The sequence below is a fragment of the Balearica regulorum genome, chromosome 4 (genome assembly GCF_011004875.1).
Source record: "Balearica regulorum gibbericeps isolate bBalReg1 chromosome 4, bBalReg1.pri, whole genome shotgun sequence".
NCBI lineage: Eukaryota > Metazoa > Chordata > Aves > Gruiformes > Gruidae > Balearica > Balearica regulorum.
Window position 1 is genome coordinate 72,549,143 of NC_046187.1, and position 12,625 is coordinate 72,561,767.

Consider the following 12,625-nt stretch of genomic DNA (forward strand, 5'->3'; position numbering starts at 1 on the left):
TACAGCAATATAAATCCCAAACTTGAATCTGAACTTTTTCATTAAAATTCTTGGAAATGAAAGTACAAGCAACTATCACGCTGAAATAAATCCCAGTAATAGAAAAAAAACACACTAAGTAATATTGACATTGTGAGACATACTGGAAAGCACTGTGCAGTCACTTGAGAAGCTTCGAATGGAGACTCCAGAGCTTATTAGTTCAGACTTGGCATCAGCCCCGTCTTGGGTTGGTTTCCACAGAGCCATATAGGTTTTTGCGTTGAGTTTTTAGTTTTGGAGAACTACCAAGGAGCTTCTTAATTCACATGTGGTGCCAGGCCCAAGGTGGCTCACAGCTTAGTGAATAATTTGGCTATAAACAATTCAGATTTGACTCAAGGTGTTTGCTGCAGATGTTCAACAGGTGTAGAAAGCCTGCTACTTGAAATGTATAGTCTTGATGTGACCATTTCCAAGGAATAAACCTGTAAATTTAGTCTTATTTTAATCTATTGTGCTTTTGGTAGCGTCAAAAGACTGATCAACAACTGAAGGACTAAATGAATATTACCCCTGTGGATTCTCATTCTTGTCTAGAAACTACTCCTCTTCCCCAAAATTGCAGATGCTGACATATCAACACACCATCCGAAAGAAGACATTTCATCACTAAAAGCATGACTATAAACTAAGTGTTGAACTGTGAAGAAGTTGGCTTTTTGGTGCTTCCAGATTCAGTGGAGTTTGCTAAGTATATGGTAAGGGATGCATTTCATCCCATTGGTCTGGAAACTCATTCATTCTCCTTAAGGAGGATCTTTCTCTGCAGTGCATGCATGTTGGATTACATTTTTCACCTAACATAGTAATTTGTACTTATGCAACATATAAATAAAATGCTAGAAGTGTAGACAGAGTTCATACTCTCCAGCAGAACTGATGCACTATATATACACTACTTCTACCAGTTGTAACAAAATTTTACTACCAGGTATCCCAGCTGTATATATGATTATAGATCCAGTGAACATGTCCCCTGCCAAAGTACTCTTCTTACCTTATAGAAGGCTCTGACTATACACAAAGTTTATAAAAAATGCGGTTTTAAACCCATGTAAGCAAGTGTGTATACAGTGGTGGATTGAACATGAGCTGATATTCTTGAAATGAGACAGACCCTGAGGGGTGAAGCTTGTTTCAAATTTCTAGATATTTAGAGCTCGCAGAAGAAGCTGATTTGTAAATCCTCCAGTTTTCCTTCACTAGCTTTCATTACGCTGAACTCCTCCCTCTCTGTGCCCTCGGTATTCCTCTTTTATAGCCTAGTCTGTCCTCAGGGGCTTCAGTCAGCTGTTTACTACATTGCCACGTGAAACAAAGCCTCTGAACTGTTGTTTCAGCTCTCCCTGACTGACTGATCTCCACCTAGTCTTCTAAATATTTGCTGTAACTTTCTTTTACAAAGTACTTGCAACTCAACTACCTCTTCAAGGGAGATGAAACTATAATAAAGGCACGCAGTTAGTGATTTCTAGCTGTTGTATTTAACAGCTGGCTATCACCCCTGGAGGCCTCCTACTGCAACACCAGTTATGTACTGGTTGTTAACATTTCACACTGTATTAAGACAAACGGGTAATTATATGATTGATGAATGCCATGATGTACTCCTATGAGGTGCAGAGAATGGTGAACACTGTGATGTTGCTATCTGAAAAGATGCACTGTGAACACTTGCAAATGGCAATGCAGGATTACCAGGCATCATTTCTGACCAGAGTCTGCCTGGGCTAAGTCCACAATCTTGGTTTCGATGATCCATACCACACATGGCAAATGTGGGCAGAGTAAGACCCACGAAGCCATAGTACATTTCATTTCTTAACAATAGAAACTTTTGTGTTTTTTGAAATTAATTGCTAGGAAAAATCCTTTATATTTCTGTTTTGTCTCTGGCCACAAGTGACACAGGCGGCAACCCCAATATCAACAGTTTTATAGCAGCAAAATGTGGCTTGAAGTTCTCACAGATTTCTGTTTGGATGTTACCAGCATCTGTCTCGTTAGAGAAGTCACTGGACAGTCATTTTGGTAACAGCATTATTCTGCTTACTGCTCTCTCTTGAATGTTCCAAGAGTTTCACTACTCACAGAGCATGATAACCGAGATTTATTTCCCTTCTAGAAGTGGTGGAATTACACCAGAAATGAATTGTACACATTTTTACTATTCTAATGTAGTCTGGCTGCAGTAAGACAAGTGTGTATAATTAAAGACTGTTTTCTACTGCATTTTTCCAGGTGGGCTGAATTAATACCTTGCTTTTGAGAATGTGAACGTGCCCTGCTAATATTCTTAATGTATTTTTACACAGTGGGATTGTACAGATTTCTAAAAAGCAAATAAAAAATGGAAAGTTTCCTCATCTGGTATTATCTTTACATCTGTGTAGTCATTTCCAGAGCTGCAGTCCTTATATTCACAACATAAGCTTTTGACTCTTGAGTTAAGGAAGTAACTGCAAGAAACGGCAGATTCTGTTTCTCCATACAGATCAGCCACTACCTGAGAATGCTATTATTTTGGCTGTACACACCCCACAGCTATTAGCTGTAGTAGGAAATGCAATCAAGGAGGTTCCTGTCCACTCCTCTCTTCACCTACCGAGTCTTCCCCTCTTATTAAACTACTTATAGTAGTTAGTTCTTCAGCTGTGCCAGCTCAACTACTTGTAGGATTGTACCTTTCAGCTGTACCAGAGAAATGAAGAGGAAGGCAAGAAGCTCTTAAGAAGACTTTCCTATGAATAAATTGTAATCAGCAACTCAATTTTGAGGATAAAGGTGTAGAGAAAAGCGTCCCAGCATGGTCTCAGGTCCTTCTGCCATTGTATGACCCAACTTGGACATTTTTTACCCCCATGTCCACCATGAGGCTGATCTTGTCCTACTATTTCTACCTCATCATAATAGCAATTACAACACCGAGTTCTTATGTAGTGATTTTCCTTTGCAGATCTCAGAATTTCTTTATAAAGGACTTTACTGGTGTTAGAAACAATCAGAACATGAAACAGAACAAAACAGGTTCTTGAATGCTAGAAAGAAAACACTAGTTATTTTGCAATTATGAAATTATGAAGCTGTTTACTTCAACTTTTTATTTCAACAGTGTATTTTCTCTAACATACAAACACATTTTACAACAAATATAAAAGAATAACATGTATGAATAAAAGAACAGGAAAATAGGCTTGAGCTAGCACTGCATATCTTGGCTCTTAGAAGAACAATCACACTGAAGTTACAAAATTGGGGTTTATCCTATGGTTCTGTAATTATACAACCATAAGGAATTTTTGCATGTGTCCTTAACATTACAGAATGAAAGCTTATGATTTTCTGTTCAAGCAGATGAACATGTGTTAGTGAGGTAGCATTATTATTCTGCCTGGATTTTCTGCCTAAATGAATATATCATAGGGAAACACTGACTTTGAGTGGATTCCATCATGCAGTCCTTTAAAAGAAAGGTCAGCTCACACAAGTTGATCTCATTCAACCGAATAGTCCATTTAATTTCATGAAGACTACTCATTTGAGTAGTTTATCTGCATGATTAAGAAAATTCCATTTAGCCCGTGATGTGCAGAAAAATTTATTTTTTAATTAAAGTAAATCTATTCTAAGTAAATACATGTGAATAATTTTTCTGCATCTCAGCTGAACTCAAACACAATAGTCATCAAGCAAAATCTACAGGTCAGCATCCTGAAGGAGAATCCTGAATTTCTGACAACTTCTGTTGCTAAGGCTGCAGATTTGCCTTCTGCTGTTTTTGTCTCTGTTGCTGGGGGGACCAAATACTGCTTCTAAATCTTCTGCTGCAGGTGCATTAATATAATCTACCATCACTTTGGAGACAAAGACCTCTTCTAATGCAAGAGAAGAAAACCTAGGTACCATGGTGATGAGGATCTGATAAGGTACTTAAGCAAACAAAGTTACATCTACAGGAAAAAAAGTAGCAGGTGCAGACCATTGCACAATGCAGCACTTCCCTATCAGAAAAGAGTTATTCCAGACAAGGAAGGAGAAATTATCTGAAATAGAACATCGGGGCACTGATGCTTAAGCCATATAAAGCTAGGTGAATGGAATCAACAAGAGATAACTGGCATGAAGTAGGAAAATTGTGTTGCTAGCTGAATGAGCTCAAGATGCATCCAATCCAGTGGCTTGTGCCTAAGATGTTTACCAAAGAAGGGGCTGGGAGAGCATTTTACACAAAGTGATTTGTCTGTCTACCAGATTATGATAATTCTTCCAGTCACTTCTCTGTTCTTTCTAACAGTTAACGAAATATATCTTTTTTGTCTCTGAATGGAATTAATAAAAACCATTCCATAGTAAGCCCCCCAAAACAAAGTGTTTCTAAAAACATTATGCAGACAAGCTAACCTACTCTCTCTACATATTACAAAGCAACTATACTCATTAAAGAGACACTGGCATCCACATGAACATTCAAAGTAATCAGTATAAGGATAAACCTTAGCCTTTTAAGTACTAAAATTTGCCTATTTCTTGAATTCCACATTTGTTATTCAAACGTGGTGTTTGGACTATGCTTTGAAACATCTGGATTATCAAAATTTACATATGCTGTGTCACCAATAATTTAATTTTTAGCCTATTTTCCTAAGAAAACAGGGCTTATGAGAAAGCATTGCCACTCAGTTTATCCCTCTGACCTTCTTTACAATGTAGCTTTTAAGATAATCAGCACTTTCAACGATCTTGAAAGAGACACAGAAGATATTTATATTTCTTCAAACTTCATGAAAATTAGCAAACAATTAGTGGAGTGAAACCCAAATTTGTGACTCCAGAGAGGAAAAGGCAGGCAGAACTTTGTTGTCATGCTTTCTATTTGGCAGCAATGGTGTGGTCAATTGCAGGTATGTTCTAAGGGGGTAATTGGTACATGCATAGCTCTAAACGAGCAATTGTTTTTTAGGAAGGAGAAAAGGTGATGGAAGGACAATAGGCTTGATCATGGAAGAGGTAGTGGGTTGTTCAGGGACAAAAGAACACTAATCAGCAGTTTCAATAGATTCATTGTGTATGGAAAAAAATTCTTCTCCTGCCTAAATTCAAAGAAAGAAGCAGAGCCAAGACTGAATATGGAAGTTAGAGGGACAACTGTAAATCACATGAACTGTAAATCATGTGATTATTCTACCTTCTCAGATTATATAAAGTACATTTAAAACTGATCTTTGACTGAATATGAGATGATAGTCACTGCATAAGTATAGAAATTGTAGGGTTTCGTAATAACAAAATACTAATTTAATTTCTGAATTTAAACAGAAAATAACACAAATTTCTCAATTTAAATTATCCTGAAAGTTGAGAAAAGTAAGCTGATTAGTTAAACACAATGAACAGATCATTAATTATTTTTTTAAAATGTTTTGTACTTTCATTACCTTTTGCATTTTTGCAGTGTCCAGAGATTTTACAATTCTGCTGAAACGCTGAAGACCAAGCTCTTCTAGTTGAAAAGTAGCCAGATAACAAATAACTATCAAAAGACACATAAATTTAAAATGCAGCAGGAAATTCTAATAAACCTATATCCTATACTCAGCATACTCTGAGATTTAGACTGTTACATTAATTTTAAATGATCTTCAATATTGTTTATCTAACTGGGCAATATAATGCTTGAAAATGAGAAATTGTAATATGAAGTTATAATGTTAACCCTATGTTCATTATTAGCACCATGACTCTGTGCTATGGTTCATATAGATTAGTCACCTCTTTTGTGAGTCAGATCCAAGCTAGTGCAAATCTCCACAACTTTATGGAATTCCAACAGCTGAGGATCTAACCACTTACACAACACTTGTAAAACAATTGTAGTTGTCTGAAGTCATTCATAGAGGTCCTTCTGATGCCTGCAAATATCTGTTTGCAAAACTGGGAGATCTACCATAGCAGTGTTTGGAATCCTGTAAGGCCGAAGGTAAGATCTTGCCATGATTTCACAGTCATTTTGTTATGCCTACATCACCGCTAAAAAAAGCAGTTCTGTCAACCCCTAATTGCTTGTTCTCATCCCCTCCTTTTACTTCCTGGTGTTTCTTCTCTTGGGCAAGTACAGTCACCCACATAGCCAAGTTAAAACATCTTATGAATTTTAACCTGAAGCATTTTCTTGATCAGTTCACTGGATGGCTGCTAAACACAAGCTTTAACTCAAGAGAAGATATGACATAGGGGTGAGAATGAGTAGCCAGTGATGAGAAAAAGGGTGGCTTGTATCTTTGGGTAGTAATACCAGATTATACAACAAATATCTGCATATTCCATCTGTGAAATTCTGTGTTAGTCTGGCAACAAGGCAAGGACAATAGGAGTCAGATGGGTCCTGAAAGACATGACTGAAAAAGTTTCTGACAGTATTACATTGCTGGAAACAGCACTTCTTTAGTGTAACCAAACTTTTCAGTGTAAGCAAGCTTACTGTGATAAAATTTAATGTGAACAGGAGACATAAAAGAAAGTTTTGGTAGTGAATTTTTCAACATACTCTGTTTTTAATGTTTTCAGAGAGGATAGCTCTTATTCGTCCATTGCAAAATCATAGTTTATTATACATAATATTATATATAACAAAAAATTAAACATAAAATGTCATATTTCTAGTATTCATTTTCCTTTTTTTTTTTTTTTTTTTTTGCAAGTGACCATTTTGCAGAAAGTGTTTTTATTCTGAATTAGAATAAAACCAAGTTTTTAAATTGTGAATTTCTCTGGGAAATCCAAACCTGATTCTTGCACCCCCCTCTGGCAAGTATGCAGTTCAATACAGGAAGAGGCACAGCCAGTGCTGAGAGATTTTTGCAGACCTGTAAAGTTAATGAGCTCCTGTATCAGCTTTCATTTGATCATATTCACTTTGATCAATCAGGCTTCACTTGTACTGCAGTATTTTAGCTGCCACCAAACAGTAAACATAAAATCAGTAAATTCTGACCAATGTGCTGCAGCCAACTCAGTGCACCGTTAGGCTTCAATCTTGTGCTTTAGCATAGCAACATATTTAAGCAGTCTTAGCAGAATATACATTTATCTCCTACAAGCTTTATTAAATTCAGATCTGCTCACACATAGCAACAGCCTTTATAAGCAGCTTTGATAATTTAAGTGTCAATGCAGCTTGGCAAAGGGAATCACAAGCAGCTTAAAAAAATGTAAGCCAATGACCTTAGACTCTCAACTTGTTGATAAAGGAAAATTTTCTGGGGTCTACCCTCTGCCTATGATTAATGGAGGCTTTTGAGTGGACCAGTCCTGACAATCCAATTATAGCAACACTCAGCTTAAAGGTATAATTCATGTGCCCCAGACACTGAAAAACATGGCTTTGGAGAAATGGAGACAATGAAGCATTACCATTTAGAATAAACTCAATATACTATTAATTTCATCCTTGACAGTTTAGGTTCCTTTTTGTTTCTTATTTGATTTAGATTTCTATACCTTTCTAGATTGTGACAGAGGCAACCAGAATTGCCATAAAAAATTAATAGCTTTTAAAACATAAAATGTAGATATATTTATATTAGATAACAACTTTGAATTAAATTGACTGGACTTTTCAAAGTACCCACAAAGCTTCAGAACATATCTGACTTAGAGAACCAATGCTAGTGAATTTGTGATTCCAACTTATTTAAGGACTTAATAAATCAACCTCAGTATATGTGTATTAAATGCATAGCATAAGAATATTTTTTAAATTACTTTTTAATGTACCTCTCAATGCCTGAAATAACTTTGGGAGTAGTAACTACTCTGATTAACTAGCTCACACTACCAGATATAGTTGTATTGTAACTGATTCTAACCAAGTAACTAATGAAAGGATAGTAATTGACCTCACTTGTGGAGACAGACAGAAGTCTATTTATGTCATTGTGATCATCAGTAACAAAGAAATCCAGGTACAGATAGAGACAATCGCATCTTCATACTGTGAGACATGCAGTGCTCCTCAGCAGACGAAGCTTTGTTAGACAGTTTCATATCTGAATGGCAGAGGTACTAGGTTGCATAGAAGGGAATAAAGGGAAATCACTGAAGAACATTTTTTAAAGTGATGGTTAAACTTCCAACATACTTCTTCCAGTCACCAATGCTATTTTCCTTCTGCATGTTACCTAATCTGCAAGAATATTCTGCAGAGTTTCCTTAGGTAAAATTCTGTTAACAGCTGCAAGAGTCCAGATTAAATAACAGTTTCAGGATTTAGGCTTTACATCATAAGGCCATTGGAGAAGATCCTGTATTTCATACTGCACTGGGCACAATGACAATGCTTCAAATGTAATATAAGACCTACACTGGTAAAATAACATTTTTTAAATTTTTGTGGTAAACACATTTGGTGTTTTAAAATAAACTTACCTATATAGAGATTACGCTCAGAAATCAGGCAGTATCTCCCATCCTGAACAAAAAAGGCATTGACTACTACATCCAATAAGGGTTTATATTCCATGCATCCAGCTAGTGTATCCAACACAAATTTTTCTTCTGTCACATTAAGACTCTATACAGATACAAAATTAATAATGGTTAATGTGTTCTGGAAAGAAAATGTTAGTTGTGTACAAAAAGAAGTACAATCATTCTGAAGTAATTGGAAAGCATGAACAATGAACAGCAGTGCCTTTGGTAGGGCTGATGCACTTCTAATGCTATCAAAGATGGGCCGTCCTAACAAATTAATGGCCCCTGTTAAGTAAAATGTAACCTTCCCCAATGTTAAACTTTCAGTTTATCTGCTGACATACACACTTAGTTAAAAGGCCTTGATGTGTGAATGTCAACAGTTAATGCAAAGAAAATCTGAAGTTTCTGAGCTATGAACAGTGACTAATTTAGTCAACAATATGTGACAGTTTCAGTAACTGTTTTTCCAGTAGGAAACCTGTTCTTTGTGGGTGAAGTCTGTGCTCCTTGGGGAAACTAAATTGAGGGGAGAAGCTGGACAGGGATTCTGGAGAAGACTCTTAACTGCTACTGCAACCTAATATTGGAGAATATGACTATTTTAAACTCAAGCTGTGAGTGCCAAGATTCTTGTTAATGCAGACTGTGTGTTTCTTATCCAGCTGTGCTCTCGGTCACTTGCAATGTTCATGCAATACCACAACAGAACAGCAATTTGGATCCTACCTCATAATCCCTTTAAAAAGTCTGAGTGCTCCTGAACATTACAGAGAGTTTCACTCATAATAAAGAACCTATGGAATATTTGTTACTACATGAGATAAACTTCTAGTATGAACCACCTTTAAACATTGCGATAAAATCTGAGGCCCAGCGCAGTTTGTTATTACATATAACTGAAAAAGGACAGACACTCTATAACAAAATGACAAACAATAATGATTCTTTGACTTAAGTAGGTTAGCCAAGAAGTCAAGAAAAAAGCTAAGTGCATCTTCTGAAAACACATAGTCCACATTTGATATATGATCTCTCCCACAGCTCTGAGATGTGGGAACAATTGAACTGCAATAATATATCAGATCAGAGGTTCACCTTGCCTAGTAGGCTAACTGCTAGTATCTTGATCATTTTATTTCCCTAATGTGGTTAATTTCTAGTTTAAAGATATTATTAGAGGCTGCTGGAAGGAACTATGTGAGTTTTCTGACGTATGGTACTATATAGGGCTCTGAGACTGGGAAAATAAAAGGCAAAACTTTAAAATTACAGTTCTAATTTTTAAATGTAAAAAATTATGCAGAAGCATTGCAAGTGTATTTTCTTAGGTTGTCATTCAGAGTAACCATAATTCTTTTTCACTACTCCTGCTCCAAAGCCAGGTTTCTTTCCTTCCAGTTTGTGCATCATCACTAGAAAAAAATAGTGCCTCCATATAATTGTCCCCATATCCATATATGTTTATATATGCGAATACACATACACATGTAAGCAGGCAAAATTATACCTACATACATCATTGTAATTTCTCTGCTGCTGTTGGGATCACACTAATGCATCTGACTACATCTCTAGCAGAACTGTAATAGACAATATTACTAACGATACAAATACAGAAACAGAATCAAGCTCAGCTTGTGGCTTAAGTCCATAAGGCTAACAATAGTTAAAATGATAGAAAAGCTTTATTGCTATAACTGAAGTAATAAGATATGACCCTGAATATATGCTGTGACCCAGATATGTTGGGTAAGAAGAAACAGAGTGTAACCAAACATTACATGGAGACATGGAAGCTTCACAATGTATGTTGGGCAGCACTAGAGACTGAGTGTGAATAAACAGGATAGCACCCACATTCTTAATTATGGCTCAAGAGAAAGAACACGTTGTGGTTGAGACGGGAGAAAGATAAAGTGGAATGCATTCGGGAAAATAGAGCCAACAAGAGTGAGGTGGCAAAGAAGGAGCACAGAGAAAGGAGTGAAAAGGAAGGCAGTGGGAAAACAGGAGATAGAGAATGGCTTAGATGAAGGATGGACACAAGTGGAAGAGCAGAGGAAAGAGACTGAACACATCTGAAAATTTGAAAAAAAAATAATTTGGTGGGAAGCAGGGACTCCATCTTGCTAAGCACTGAGAATTCTTGTGAGGCACACACAGTCCATTCCAAATATACCTTTTCTGGATGAAGATTTATGGAAGTTCTTTCATAAAACTGACAAAGAAAATCCAGAAATCTAACCCCCCATAAATGTTCAAATATATATTCCATATTTGAGATATCTGAGAATTCACCACACAAGGCAAAAGCAAACCCGAATAAGTGAATGGCAAAGTGAGAGAGCATGACGTATTTCCAGTAAAAGTAGGATTGTGACATTTTGAATCTGAAACAATTGGTCCCCTTGAACAAATGCTGTTGTTCATGAACAAATCAATCTACAAATAGTAGCTCTGATGATAAACAGGAAGTCCATAGTAAAACAGGAGAAGCCTGTTGGAAACAAGCCCAACAACAACTCTCACAACGGTCTCTGCTAGAAAGCCAGAATATAAATTGTTTCCAAGATTTTTAGTAGATTAGAACCTTTGCATTCACCTTCTGAGTACTTTGGTATATCATACATGTATAAAGTGCTACAAAACCCCAGTGTTTTTCAAATGTACTTTAGACAGATGACCAAAAGTAGACAGATAACAACACGATGACAACAGTGCCCAAATTGTATCTCCTATACAGTTCAAATGCAATTGTGTATTTATATTTACTCTACTTCTTTTACTGTTCTGAGTTAACAAGTCAGTTAGTTAGTTAGAAGTTAGTTGTTAGGACAAACACAGAAACGAGCGCTTACTCCTGCTTAGTCTCTGAGCAAGTAAGTACACAACCACTACACGGCCTCAAGCTAAGCAACAAGGTGACAGAAGGTGCACCCGGGGGACAACTGTGCCCCAGAACATCAGTACTGATTGGTAATTCTGTGGACCACAGGCCAAAAAGTCTTCTCATGAAATATTATCAACTGAATCTGCTTTCCATTACAAATAGTACTAAGTGTTCCGTTTCTACCTATAAAAATTGAGAATAGTTAAGCAGCCTTTAGCTGTGTCATCTAAGGAAGTGATCTCATCAGAACTCAAACTAAACAAGAGCAGGATCAGTACTTGGACAAGAAATCTCAAAGGTGAGCCAGTTGTTGGCTGAGTCTTGCTGATAATCTAGTGAATCAAAACCCGAGCCAATGCTTTAAAACAGTGTGTTGGTTTTGCGTGGCAAGGTTTTGGTAGTGGGGGGGCTACAGGGGTGGCTTCTGTGAGAAGCTGCTAGAAGCTTCCCCTGTGTCTGACAGAGCCAATGCCAGCCGGCTCCAAGACAGACCTGCTGCTGGCCAAGGCCAAGCCAATCAGCGCCTCTGTGATAACATATTTAAGAAAGAGAAAAACAGTTAGAGAGCGCTTTTGCAGCCAGAGAGAGGAGTGGGAAGATGTAAGAACATCTGCAGACACCAAGGTCAGTGCAGAAGGAGGGGGAGGAGGTGCTCCAGGCGCCGGAGCAGAGATCCCCCTGCAGCCCGTGGTGAAGACCATGGTGAAGCAGGCTGTCCCCCTGCAGCCCATGGAGGGAGGATGAGGGGGTGTAGAGATTCCACCTGCAGCCCGTGGAGGACCCCACACCGGAGCAGGTGGAGGCACCTGAAGGAGGCTGTGACCCCGTGGGAAGCCCACACTGGAGCAAGCTCCTGGCAGGACCTGTGGATCTGTGGAGAGAGGAGCCCACGCCAGAGCAGGTTTGCTGGCAGGACTTGTGACCCCGTGGGGGACCCACGCTGGAGCAGTCTGGTCCTGAAGGTCTGCACCCCATGGAGGAGACTCACGTTGGAGAAGGTCGTGAAGGACTGTCTCCCGTGAGAGGGACCCCACGCTGGAGCGGGGGAACGATGAGTCCTCCCCCTGAGGATGAAGAAGCGGCAGAAACACCGCGTGAGAAACTGACCGTAACCCCCACTCCCCGTCCCCCTGTGCCACTGGGCGGGGGGCAGAGGTTGAAGCCGGGAGTGAAGTTGAGCCCGGGAAGATGGGAGGGGTGGGGGGAGGTGTTTTTAAGATT

General features: G+C 38.2%; 1 protein-coding gene across 5 annotated transcripts in view; it reads right to left on the minus strand.

The window, feature by feature from the left end:
* Positions 1-12,625, minus strand: part of CFAP99 (cilia and flagella associated protein 99) — a 60,926-nt gene that overhangs the window by 35,092 nt on the left and 13,209 nt on the right. For all 5 annotated transcript variants that reach the window (XM_075752655.1, XM_075752658.1, XM_075752656.1 and 2 more), the window contains 2 exons: positions 8,467-8,611; positions 5,478-5,572 (listed from right to left, as the gene is read on the minus strand). In XM_075752655.1, the coding sequence (XP_075608770.1) occupies positions 5,478-5,572; positions 8,467-8,611 (240 nt within the window). The remainder of the gene's footprint in view (positions 1-5,477; positions 5,573-8,466; positions 8,612-12,625) is intronic.